Source organism: Leptonychotes weddellii, chromosome 1 (assembly GCF_054177405.1).
Source record: "Leptonychotes weddellii isolate Sample4059 chromosome 1, ASM5417740v2, whole genome shotgun sequence".
NCBI lineage: Eukaryota > Metazoa > Chordata > Mammalia > Carnivora > Phocidae > Leptonychotes > Leptonychotes weddellii.
Genome location: NC_138369.1, coordinates 127896005 through 127909689, shown reverse-complemented (window position 1 = coordinate 127909689; position 13685 = coordinate 127896005). Strand labels below are relative to the sequence as shown.

The window sequence follows — 13685 nt, the reverse complement described above, 5'->3', positions numbered from 1 at the left end:
CAGGGTTTCAGTTTGGGATGATGAAAAGGTTCAGGAGATAGAGTGAGGGGTGATGGTCACAAAATAATGTGAATGTACTTAATGCCCCGGAACTGTACACTTAAAAAATGGTAAATTTTGTTACATATATCTTATCACAATAAAAAAAAAGTTGAGTAAGAATCTAAAGGAGCTTAAATGAGTAAAGTGCCCAGAATTTAATATGTAGGTATTATGGTATCTATTTTTGCTATTTAGATATCTTTGTTTCTTACTGAGGTCAGGATAACTGTCATTGCCAAACTGTTACCAGATTATTATCTATCCCCAACTTAAAAAGAGATTTGTTACCACCCTTGGCTAACTAAAACCATATGCAAAAGTACTGAAATAGTTAACACATGTATAGCGTGGTGCCATTTCTGATATGACAATCTGTCACAGTTATTATCACTTTTCTTTAAAATATACAAATATACACATCCACACCTTTAATTTTGACCCATATCCCATCTTGATCCACCACACTTCTTCATCTTTAGGGTATCTCAGGACTATAAAGATGAGCAACATAGTAACACTTCTTCAGAGATTATTTCTCCATCACAATTTTAGTTGTATCAGTAAAGATTTTTCAAAGGTGCACCTAATCAAAAAGGGCACTCTGGAAAAACTGGACCCAGACTGAGCTTTTCTTATGACTCCAAAGTACTTATATCTTATATTTCCCATGCTATCAGCAGTCACTGTTCTTTACCATCTACATTTTATATGTCAGAAGATAATTGTATCACTGATCATAACTATAAAGATTTAGCAAAGAAAAAGATTATTACTGGGACAAGAAAAGTATTTCTACAACAACATTCTAAGATTCAAAACATTACTTTCTACTTTTTCTTTAGGTTTTTCTAAACTGGGGAGTATAATATTGAGTTCCATAAGCTAACTAGCTAAAGTACAACAGAAGTTATTACTATAAACAGAAGTCACTACTATAAACAGAAGTCAAATATAAGACAAAAACAAATTCTAGTATAATCCCAATCTCTCCTGTTCTTAAAATCTGTTTAAAATGCTGGTCTGGAATTCCAAGTTATTCTCAAAAGACCAACTTCATGAAAATAAAGAATTAAACTAATGAGTTTACTCTGAACACTTAAGACATTCAATCAATGAATAATAATGGAGTGAATATATTTTGGAAGAGGAATAAAAGAATTAAAAAATGAGATGTGAATAACAATGTCTTTGAGAGATGGAGAAAATTGAGGAAAAAATATATTAACACTGAAAAACCAAATAACACCACTTAAAAACAGTTAAAAAGGTAGATTTCTATAAAAACTTGATGGCTATATTTTAAGGTGCTACAGAACCTTACACACACATTTATTTTAAATTTCTATTACTTACACATGTATTACAATTTTTTTAAAAGATTTTATTTATTTATTTGACAGAGAGAGACACAGTGAGAGAGGGAAAACAAGCAGGGGGAGTGTGAGAGGGAGAAGCAGGCTTCCTGCTGAGCAGGGAGCCCGATGCGGGGCTCGATCCCAGGACCCTGGGATCATGACTTGAGCCGAAGGCAGACGCTTAACGATTGAGCCACCCAGGAGCCCCCATGTATTACAATTTTTGAAAATTAAATTAACCAGCTCTTTGATAGACAATGAAAAATTATTTTTCAATTCTGGTTTACATAAGTCATTTTATGTTTCCATGCCAATTACATCCAACGTCAATAATAAGGGCTACTCATAACTGTACCAAAATATATAGACTATGAAAAAATGTAACCACAGCAAAATAATATTTCAATACAGAAATAGCCAAATTTAGTATCACATGTGAAATGACAGAGTCCTGGGACGCCTGGGTGGCTTAGTCTGCCTTGGGCTCAGGTCATGATCCCAGGATACTGGGATGGAGAACCACACTGGGCTCCTTGCTCAGCAGGGAGCCTGCTTCTCCCTCTGCCTGCCCCTCCCCCTGCTTGTGCCATCTCTCTCTCTCTCTCTCTCTCTGACAAATCTTTAAAAAAATGACAGTCCTTCAATAAACCTATGTAAACATTTCACTTGAGTCAACTCTAATCTTAAATCTTTAATATGAAAATGTACAGAAAGTGGGATAATACAGAAGTAGTCAAAATGACTGCCACTTAAGACAAGAATAATTCCATACTCATCTGAAAATCCATACAGCTCACCCAGATATACACCACATATAATTAAAATGACTGATTACATTTTTATTTACTACCCTGAAAAAACTTATTTCCTTTTTAAAATAATGATACACTAAAGCAAGCAAGAACACGAGAAAATGCAGGAATACTAAAACACGTATTAGAGAAAACTACCCTTTAGTTGATTCACAATTGGAAACATTAATTTTGTTGAGCCTACTGGATCAGTCTTAACGCAGTCTATTCCTATTTACCATTTATAGTTTGGCGAGTGCTTTCTCTCTAAATTAAACTTGGACACACAATTAGTCCAATGGAACAGAGAAGACTCATTCCTACTACCAAAAAATACGTATTTCGGGGAAATCTCAAGATCACATATTTCAAACCTCTCCAAATTTAAATAAAATTTTAAGTAAACCATTTTCATTTTATCTTTGTTATTTTCTTGCAGAATTCAAAGTTTGCAAACACTAGGAGTAAAGGAAGTACAGAATTCCAGAAATACCCTCGAAGGAGGTTGAGGAAAGTTTTCTAGCTTTTAGTTACCACTTTTATCATCCTAAACAGTAAAACTCAAAAACATTTCTTAAACTAAAGAAATAAGGATCAGAGTAGGAAGTCTAAATAGTCAAGAATCTGTAATAATTTAACACAGTATAGACAACATCTCTAATCTATTAGAAAACAACCTTATTTCATGGGGAAAATGTTAAGAAAAGACCTTAACAGAATAATTTTATACTTCTAAAAAAAAGGGAGGAAAAAAGTGGTGGGAGGGGCAAATGACATGAACAAATAATTCACAAAAGAAATTTAAATGACATAAAATTCTTATATAGTTGAAAATTCTTCTATCGTTGGTGGTTTAATCAAATAAATATACAAGAAAACATCAAAATGTCTAAAAGTACATTCCACACATCAGAATAGAAAATATTAAAAAGGATGATACCTATATTGTTTAAGGTATAATGAATTAGTCATTATTCCACATACTGCCTAAAAAATTAAATTGAATATAACCTTTCTGAGGGTAATTTTAAAAAGTACATCAAAAATCTTTTAAAATGCAAATCCCCTTTTACCAAGCAATTCATTTCTAGGAATTTATCCAAAGGATAGAATAAACAATGTAGAACAAAGAGGCATATACAAATGCAATGTTTTTTAAAATTCAGAAAAATTATATACCTAAGTGCTCCTAGGAAATCATTAATAAAACTACACCACATCTGTAAAATGTAAATACAGTCATTTAAGATGGTACAAATCTACTGATATGGAAAGATATCCAATGATAAATTTTGAGATAAAAATAGTTAATATGATATGCACACTATGTACACTTAAGAAAATTTAACTTCAGCACCTCCCTTCACCAAAAAAGGCAATTCTACCTATCAGTCCACCCAATAAATCAACATCACAAATAAAAAATGAGAAGGGAGAAAACCGTTCCCTCAGGTAGTCTCCATTTTCATGTGCCTCTAATAATGGGAGCATTTCTATAGACCTCACTGCACTGAGTCTGATTCTAGAATTATGTGCTTTTAGTACATGAGATCACTTAAACACAAGTCAACTACTATGTCTGTTGCCCAACTGAAGAAACAATGATTTCTTTCCACTAGAGAAAAAACAACTATATTGTAGTTAATGAAAGACAGTGTTAAATTCTAGAAGGATCTTCAAGGGTAATTTTAATCTGATACGATTTTTCACTTTACACACTGATTTTAAGTATCAATTCCTATGTAGGAAACAATTCTATTATGTTTCACTTGTGTAGGGGGTTTGTTTTACAAAAGGAAAGTGTGTATAAATACATAAATAATAACATTCTAGAAGAATATTCATCCTATGGAAGAAGTAGGTTACCTTTGGTGTGAGAATTTTCTTGATTATAATTATTTTATATAAAGTACATTTAACTGATCTTAAATTCTTTACATGGAACATGCATTATTTTTTATAATAAATTGTTTTGGAGTTAGAAAGAAGGCAACTGGAAAGCTGAAAAACACTGAAATATAACCCAGCCATTTCAGAGGGAAAAAATTTTATCAGTTAATTGACTACAAGCAAGTACAATGTTTTCATAAACTAAAATATACAATAGTCAAGTCTACTCAAAAATAGATACTCTGCTTTCTTCTAAACTTATGTACATTTAAAAAGCCATTTTGATCCCCAAAAAGAATATCATATAAAATTTTAAAGTATGTATTACAATGTGTGTTTTGCACCCTAGAAACAAGAAAAATGCAAGCCAATGTCCAAAAATACGTTATTTCCACATTTGAAATACTATTTGACTAACAGTCATAGGGTATTTTCACACACATACTTCTTAAAACAAGGTATCAACAGAAACCAGACCTTCTCAGAGAGATGGCTGATTCCAAGGCTGGGGCAAGATATGTACAAGATAAACCTGAATATCTTGTTATGCCAAAAAGTGAGAAAGTACTCAAAGTGGTAAGGCATGTCATAAGGACAGAAGAGCAAGCTGGAGAGAGTTTTGACCAAATGAATCTGAAACAATCTGAGCACCGAAATCATTAAAGTTAATAATAAATTATCAATGATTAAAAGAAAAACGATACAGACATATACACAGATAAATGGGGAAGGAGAGCTCTTACAGTAAAATGCCAGGTATTAATTGGAGAACATAAAAGACTGCTATTTTTTACAAAACTGTCATTTTTCAATTGTCATTTTCAACACAGTAAAAACTGGTCATCAATGGGTGCTAAGGCTAGGGGGAAATTTTGCTAAAGAGCAGGGCATGCGCAAGGTATTAAAGTGTCTCCCCCACATATTGCTTACAAGATGCAAGAAAAAAATACTAACTATAGAGAAATTAAGCACCTTAACTGGGTGATCAAAATTAACAATGCCGATCAAGGGCAGAAGATATCTTGTACTTCTGAATGTACAGAACCCTAGAGATACATAACCTGAATCTAATCACAAGCAAACATCAGACAAACCTAAAATTAGAAACATTATATAAAAAAAATAAGAGCAGTGGGGAACTGTATTCTTCAAAAATGTCAATGTCATAAAAGACCAAAAAGGGCTGTGGAAATGTGCCCAGACCACAGAGACATGACAAATAAATGAAATACCTGGTCTTAGACTGGACAGTGTACTGAAAAAAATAATTAGAAAAGAAAAAATTTAGTAGGAAAAATTTGACCCTACACAGATGAAATAAACTAGAAGAATTATTTACAGATGCTTTTACCACTCTGTTGATTACAAGGTTCCAAAGAGAATTCAACCAGATTCAACATAAAGCACTACTTCAGAGCAGAGCAGTAGTAAGCAAAACTATTAGGAAATAAATAACAATCCAGGTTCAATCAAAACCACTAACTGAAAAGTTAATAAAATTTTCCTCCAATTCTATAAACTTTTAGCCAATAGAATGATCCATATACTGTCATAAACGTTTTCCTTTCTAAAACCTAGTCTGCAAAGTCACACACACGAAGTTAGCAACAAACTAAAATATGACTGGAACCAATAAATAACAACAACAAAAATCTAAGAAATTTTGACATTTTACTCTTACAGCTAGAAGTTTGCAAACCTTGATTACTAAATACTTTTCAAAATGTGTAAATTCCATAATTACAAGCATCATTCCATCATAAATATTCTCCTTCAAAATAAAAATTAAAAAAAAAATACCACTGACCCTACAGATCAACATCTATGTTAAACACACTTGTTAGTGTTCTTTACCACATTAAAATATTCAACTTATGATAAAGAACATAGATCCTAATAACTAAACATGAGGAGAAGCTCTGGATTCAGATTAGTTGAGTTCAATTTCTGGCTCCACAATTTAATATCTGAGGGTCCTTGCACAAGGCATGTAATCTCTCAGTGCCTTAGTGTTCTAATCTATAAAATGGTATAGGTGAATATATACTTCATAGGACTATGATGACTAAATGAGACACTTGTATTACACACAAAAAGTGCTTTTTTAAATACACTTTTTACATACACTTGAAAAAGTCAAAATCTCACATCCATTAGGATGGCTATTATTAAAAAAACTTAAAATAACAAGTGTTGGCAAAAGTATGGAGAAACTGGGACCTTTGTGCACTGTTGGTGGGACTATAAAATGATGCAACTGCTATGGGAGGCAGTATAGCAGTTCCTCAAAAAATTAAAAATATAGGGGTGCCTGGGTGCCTTCGGCTCGGGTCATGATCCCAGGGTTCTGGGATTGAGCCCCACATCAGGCTCTCTGCTCAGCGGGAAGCCTGCTTCTCCCTCTCCCACTCCCCTTGCTTGTGTTCCCTCTCTCGCTGTGTCTCTCTCTGTCAAATAAATAAATAAAATCTTTAAAAAAAAAAATGTGTGCATGTGTATATATACACACACACACACACACACACACACACACCCCATATGATCCTGCAATCTCGCTTTTGGGTATCCCAAAAATTGAAAGAAGAGTTTCAAAGAGGTATGTGCACACCCATGTTCAAAGCAGCACTATTCACAATAGCCAAGAGGTGAAAATACGGGGCGCCTGGGTGGCTCAGTCTTTAAGTGTCTGCCTTTGGCTCAGGTCATGATCCCAGGGTCCTGGGATCAAGCCCCGCATCAGGCTCCCTGCTCCGCAGGAAGCCTGTTTCTCACTCTCCCACTCACCCTGCTTGTGTTCCCTCTTTCGCTGTCTCTCTCTGTCAAATAAATAAATAAAATCTTAAAAAAAAAAAAAAAAAAAGGTGAAAATACTCCAAATGTCCATCAATGGATGAATGGATAAACAAAATGTGGTATATACATACAGTAAAATAAATTCAGTCTTAAACAGGAAATTCTGTCACATGCTACAACATGGAGGCACTTTAAGAACATTAAGTGAAATGTCACAAAAAGGTAAGTACTGTATGATTCCCCTTATATGAGCTATTTACAGCAGTCAAAATCATAGAGACAGAAAGTACAATGGTAGTTACCAGGTGTTGGGGGCAGGAGGAAAAGTTCCCGGGAGTATTGTTTACTGGGTAGAGTTTTGGTTTTGCAAGAGGAGTAAGTTCTGAACTGTTTTTACAACAATGTGAATATACTCAACACTATCAAACTACATTTAAAAGTGGTTAAGATGATAAATGTCATTTTCTTTTTACAATTAAAAAAAGAGGAGTCATACTTCTGAAACCCAGTATCTACAAATTTAAATGTCCTTTACCATGTTCACAAGGCCTAGTGAAATTTAATTAATAGAGTAGCAACATATGAATGGAGCCAAAAATCTCAGAAGTGGATAGTGTTATTACATAATCCATCTTCATTTTGAAAAATTTCAGAACTAAAAAACCGCATTAAAGTAAGCTTGCTATTTATTGCAGACAAACTATACAAATCTCGTGATTTAACTTACTCAAGTCTCTAAAGTCAGCCTGATCTTGAGCCCAGGTTTTTCTCCTGTGTGCGAGAAAAGCAGATGAATTCTCTGACCCCATAAGTAACTCCAGGGATCTAGACTAGTATGAAATCTTTGAAGACTACTAAGGTTGTCTCAGATTCCAGACAAACCTAAGAATCATAAATGACCTCAAACCAATATGGACCTGAACACCTGGGCTCTGACTTGTAATCAAACCATATCCAGTCTACTTTACTGACAAATTTTCAAATATAAGTACAGGAAATGAGAATATAAAATCAAATATATTAAGTTTTCAAATTGTTCTCATCTAAATCACGGATTAAAATTAGGCAGACTTTATTTTCCATTTATAGAAAAATGATCACCAGATACTTGGGGAATAAATTTTAAAGAAGTCTATATAGCTCATGGATTTTTTTTTAGATATAACTTTAAATATTCAGCTCTAAAGAAACAACTTATCAGCTGAAACTCAAAATTAATAAAAACTGTTCTACTTTCAATAATTTTTAAATCTTCAAGACATCTTTCAACGTTACTAGCAAACAACATAGCTAGGACAATGATTGCCATGTCTCAATGAATCGACGATATTGATTCTAAGATGCACCATTATTTCATGTGCCACTAAGAATGTAAAATCACTTCCAACATACATCAGTCATAAAATGTACCCCAAATTCAAAGATATTAAAATATTTAAAAATTGTTATCTCAGAACAGATGTAATGCAATATGTACATGCCTATTCCTCTGAACAACCCCCAGGTACCAGAAACATGATCTAATTAACATATTTCAACTACAGAGGGAAGGAGAAAATAAATCAACATTTCTATAACACCAAAATCCCAGAGCCCCACACAAACTTCTTCTAAATGCGTGAAAACAGTCAATACAAACTACAAGCTCAAAGAATCAATAAATAATTATGCAGACAGCAAATCCAAAGAAGTAACTACATAATTCACTACAGCTAAGGAAATGATTTCCAAACTCATGCAGTGAAGAACCTAAGCACCAAATGACTTTCAAACAACTCAGGTGGTCAAGACCCATGTCTCCTTAAATCCAATGGTCCACAGGTAACCAGCTCAGAAAACAGAGTGCCACCTACTAAAGGAAAAAACAGTTAATCCAGGATTTTCAGCACATACTATGAACACAATAGACACTAGTTTAGCTTAGGGCGATGTACAGGTTTAAAGTACACTAATACGCTGTTTCAAGAACAATGATAGAGGTGCAAAGCAAAAAGAAAATCTTACCTAAAAATTTTCACAAACTGACAAAAGTAATAAAGTTTAATAAATTAACCCAATTTCAGTAAATACAAAAAAATGCATTTATTAATTTAGTAAACAATTCAATTACAGTATGGAAACACATAAAAATCTCTACTAATTTACCCATTTCAAAATTCCTAAAATCTATTATTTTTCTTACACCAAAATTTGATATCACATCCTATAAAACATTAAAATGTATGTAAATCTAAATATCAAGGTAAATTCATTCACAACCAATGAAATTATACAGGACTAAGAAGACTGACAAATACAAACTTATTAGAAGACTAATTCTCTTAAAATTCAATTATGTGTAAGAACAGATAAACATTCAAAACAGGCAAGGCGGAATATATTTTAAAAATCCCTCCACACATACCCTCCAAATCTACCTCCAATCTACAGAGAAATCTAAGAAGTGTAGAATCTGTTTACTTTACTGACCATTTAATTTTCTTAAGTCACAGACTTCACACAGAGAAGGACTACACCCATCTATGTCTATAGGTAAACGAGGACATACAAGTCATACTATTTTTTTTCTAAACAGTGACTCTACTAAATAAAACATTCCTAGGTTTAATGTTGATTTAGAAAACCAAATAACTAAAAATGTTTCCCTTTCTTTTTGGCTGTTTTTTCAGAGGAATCCAATTTGATCATCCATTTGTACCTTAAACATCAGAGCTTAGAAATTCAAATGTAAAAAATGTCCATCAGTTTAAACAAAAAAGACAGAATGTTTATAATTTTTGAAGATGGGTTACAGTTAATTATATTAATTATATTGTTCTCTATTCTTGCGTAGGTTTTTAAAAGTCTATAATAATATTAGATTTAAAAATTATTCAAGTGTACTGAGGGGTCTTCCTTAAAATCTTAATTTTAAAACAAATTTAGTAGAGAGTATCAATTTAGCATTAAGTTTTTTGACAAAGTACACTAATTTGAAGGTAGTCCACAAACACATCAAAAGTTACTCTATTAATAAACAGATGTTAGGTACATATTGACTTGGAAGTTACTAAGGAAATAAATGTAATGCAATGAAGTACATTTCCTATTTATATAGTCAGTGATTAATAAAAAAAATTTCATTCTTAGAACTGGAAGGGACAAATTTTCTAGTTCTGTGGTGTAGACCACTTTTCTAGGTACCTATAGGAGGCCAGAAACCATCTTGTTTTATAAATTGGGAACTGTGTACAAAATATGAGATTTTGTTTTAAAAAAGAACCTAGCTACTTTAAAATCAGGGTGGAGGAAGGGCTAAAAGCCATTGTTCTACTGCATTCACATTCTACAGAAAATATAGTGACCTAGAAAAGGTCAAATGACTTATATACCATTCAATTAATGGCAGTGTAAGGAATAGAATTTAGGACTCTTGACTGTTTGCCCAGTTCTACTTTAAAACAATGCACCACCTTAAATTTAAGTTAGTTATGAATAATATTGTTTCAATTTTTCTTGGCTACAAAATAGTATTAGACAAAATGACAAAATCATCTCTAAGATAATTTTCCAGGTCTAAAATTCTGACTCCATGAACGCTAAGTTTAAACAGAAGTCTATATTAAGGAGATGTATGTCCTTAAACATAACAGAACTCTTCAAACATTTTCAGGGACTTCAGAGAAATAGAAGTCAAATATAGAAACAAGCTAAAAGTTAGTTATTCAGTCTTTATTTTTTGGATCCTGAAACATTTCTGCAACTTCTCCATCTTTTAATAGTTAATGCTGAGGATATAAAACACTGTCACCAAAGACCACTGAAATAATCATACTGAAAGTTTTTTTGGTTATTAGATATTTGGTTATTAGATATTTTTGGTTATTAGATATTTTTGGAAAGGATATTGGCCTATCAAACATACAAGTTTGATGTTCAAGTTACTGAACGCCTTATAGAGAACCAAATACATCACTCTGTTAAGTTTAAAATAAATGAATTCAGAAAAGCATTAAGCCTAGCTAACACATAATGGTCACGAATAAAGTTTTAATTCCCACCTATTAAAGCCTGAAAGAGGTTGCTCTGAAATATGTTAATAACCCGTTCTATGGAACTTCTGAGCTGTCTGTCTTCAGTTTGGCTTAGTTTTGAACGATATTCTTCCAAAAGGTGCAATGCTCTCTGGGTGTCTGAGAAGAAAAGAAGAGTCCGATTAAAATTACACACTACTTATGCAGCAAATAATTCTGCAAGACATCTAAACACTTCCCCAAATCCTCTCAATCAATGCTACTACATTCACAAACATATGTATTCCCTAGAATAATCAAAAAATTTTTTTAAATATGTCACATAAAAAGGACGATAAGCAGTTGCTAATAAATGTGTACTAGTAGTCTACCACAATAAAAGACTGATCAAGATATTAGTTAACATAGCTTCAACTGATCTGATATGCAAAAGCAGATTATCTACAATTTGTCATAATACAAATCTTAAATGTTTCAAAATACTAGCGCTCTTAGCCTGGATCCTACAATTGCTCACAAAAGAGTGTTTAGTAAGAATCACAAAGTAAAATATTAAAACACCAATTCAAAGTTTTTAAAAAGACATTTCAGAGGAGTGAAATTAACTGCCTCTCCAGTCACTAGAGAGATGTCAAAAAAGAAAGTTTGAAAAACATTTAGATGTTTCCCTCTTCTGAAGGGTATGGCGCTTAGATTCCCTAAGTAGTAAGGCTAAAACGATGTTGTCTCATCAGAATTAAACATTTTTAAAACACAGCAATCACAGAACAGACACACACACAGGAGAGTTCCGAAATAAATTCTCACCTTGCTTCCGGACTGGCATTTTTCTCCAGTATCAGGAAGAGGGCACACACCTTTAAAAACAGAAAAGAAGCAACTAAAGCAAAGAACAGAATTGTGGTTAAACTAGTATTTCCCCCTGAATCTCAAATCGAAAAACTCCCAGCCCTATTTGAAAAGGCCACCACCTGGCGAAGTTTTCCTAAGTGAAAGAGCAAGCCTCAAACCCCAGCAGTGTTAGTCAATCTAGAAAGCTTTTACCTAAGGGTGGGTACCCCTACAAATTAAAAGCAGACAGAAGCCTGCTTCCAAATTCTCCTCGAAAGCTGCTCCCTCTCCAAACGGTACTAAATGCCTAGACGTGGGGCCACCCCTCTCCGGGCGTAAGTATGCATATTCCCCACCTGCTACGGGAGGGGGGGGGGGCGGTGCAGAGGCGCTCCGACCCTTGGCCTCTAAGATAGTAGCGACCGTACAGCGCTGAGACAGGACCAGCTAAGCTGGTCACCCCACCCCACTCGGGCCCCCTCCTCTAGCTTGCCTTTCTCCTTGCTCGCTGCCTCCGGGCTACTCCAGCGGGGGCCGGACAGGGCTGCGGCCGCTCTCCGCGACGCCCTCACGCCCCACATGCACACCTCCGCGGGCCCCCACACCTGCGGCGCCACCACAAAGTTCTTGCAAGCGGCGTGCGCTCGGAGCTGGGGTGCGCTCCCGACCAGTCGGGGCGGCTTCCCCGCCCTGCCCCGCTTCACGTCCCCCCGCCCCGCCCGGGGCTCGGGGAGCTGAACTGAGGGGGGTGAGGGAACGGGGGAGGAGTTCCCCTTGGCGGCCGCACCCCCGCCGCCGCTTCCTCCTCCTCCTCCTCTGCCCGGGCCGCCTCACTCGCCGCGGCCCACTACCCGCTCGCCCTTTCCCCTCCAGCCGCCCCACCCCCGGAACCTCGCCTCCTTCCGCGCCCCCAACCGCTCTCCCCCCAAACTTTCCGCCAAGATGGCGGCCCCGGAGCTGGACTGCCGCGCCCCCACGTGACCGCCTTCCCCGCGCTCTCAGCCAATGGGAAGTGAGGAGGCGGCTGGCGCCGAGCCCCGGGCTCTCAGCTCTGCTACCTTTGGGTTGGAAGGGGGAGGAGGGCCGGGAGGGGGCTGGGGAACGGGAAAGGGGACCCGGGGAACATCCCAAGTGAGTCTCCTCTCTTAAAGGGCCGCCACCGAAGTGGCTCTGAGGACAAAGGAGTTGACACACAGACTCTACAGGTTGTCCGTCGTGGCCCTGGAAGAGTCTGCCTTTACCTCGCCTTAGCCCACCGGTGTGTCCCGCGGTACAGAGCAAGTAGCGCGCCAGGCCCGGAAGGGTCTGGGTGTCTGAAGAGAGACGTGACCTCACCTACACCAGATCCAAGACACACGTTCCGAGACACCCTTTAACCTCACTAAACACGTGGCTGTTTTCAAGTCCTAGGCAGGAGAGAGAGCCTGGCGCCCCCGGGGGTAGATCCCCAACCGGGAAAATCGGTCTTGGGAAGGAGTAGACTGCAACACCCACATTAGGGGCGGGGGCGGGGCCGGGAAGGGGGGAAGGGGGAGGAGTTTGGGCGGGAGCTGGGGGGGTGCAATCTCTGCACCGTCTTCCACTTTGTACTGATTTTTTTTTTTTTTATTCGCCCTTCAGCAAAAGTCTTTTGGGAGGAGGGGGGTTGAATAAAGAAAGGCACGTAAAATAGGGCGATAGATTAAGAGTTTGAGGGGTTTACTAGAGGGTTTTTAAGTCTAAGTGATTAATTCTAAGTGTGAATGTATTGAAGAGTGGAAAGAGAACATCTGTTCCTTCTTTCACTCGCTCATTCATTCACACCCCCTTGCCTGTGCCCCACGCCCAGTCATCAGTCTCAGGTATTACCCAAGCTCTGGCGGCCCCTTTAAGAACTCACCTGTAGCTACCTCCTCCGAAAGCCAGCGCACTCGCGGCTGGTTTAAGTTTAGACTGCACGTCAGAGAGGGACTTTGGGTCGGCCAGAACCC

The 13685-nt window shown here is 36.7% G+C and overlaps 1 protein-coding gene across 9 annotated transcripts in view; it reads right to left on the bottom strand.

Annotated features, from left to right (window-relative positions):
• DLG1 (discs large MAGUK scaffold protein 1) overlaps positions 1–13187 on the bottom strand; it is a 241778-nt gene extending 228591 nt beyond the window's left edge. For 6 of the 9 annotated variants that reach the window (XM_081831902.1, XM_081831906.1, XM_081831907.1 and 3 more), the window contains exons 1-3: positions 12209–12587; positions 11692–11741; positions 10912–11043 (exon numbers count right to left, since the gene is read on the bottom strand). In XM_081831902.1, the coding sequence (XP_081688028.1) occupies positions 10912–11043; positions 11692–11710 (151 nt within the window). In that variant the 5' untranslated portion in view covers positions 11711–11741; positions 12209–12587. Of the gene's footprint in view, positions 1–10911; positions 11044–11691; positions 11742–11928; positions 11953–12208; positions 12588–12956 lie in introns of those variants that run through there. The other 3 variants (XM_081831903.1, XM_081831904.1, XM_081831905.1) reach the window with 3 other exon arrangements.
• Between the last annotated feature and the right edge of the window lie 498 nt (positions 13188–13685).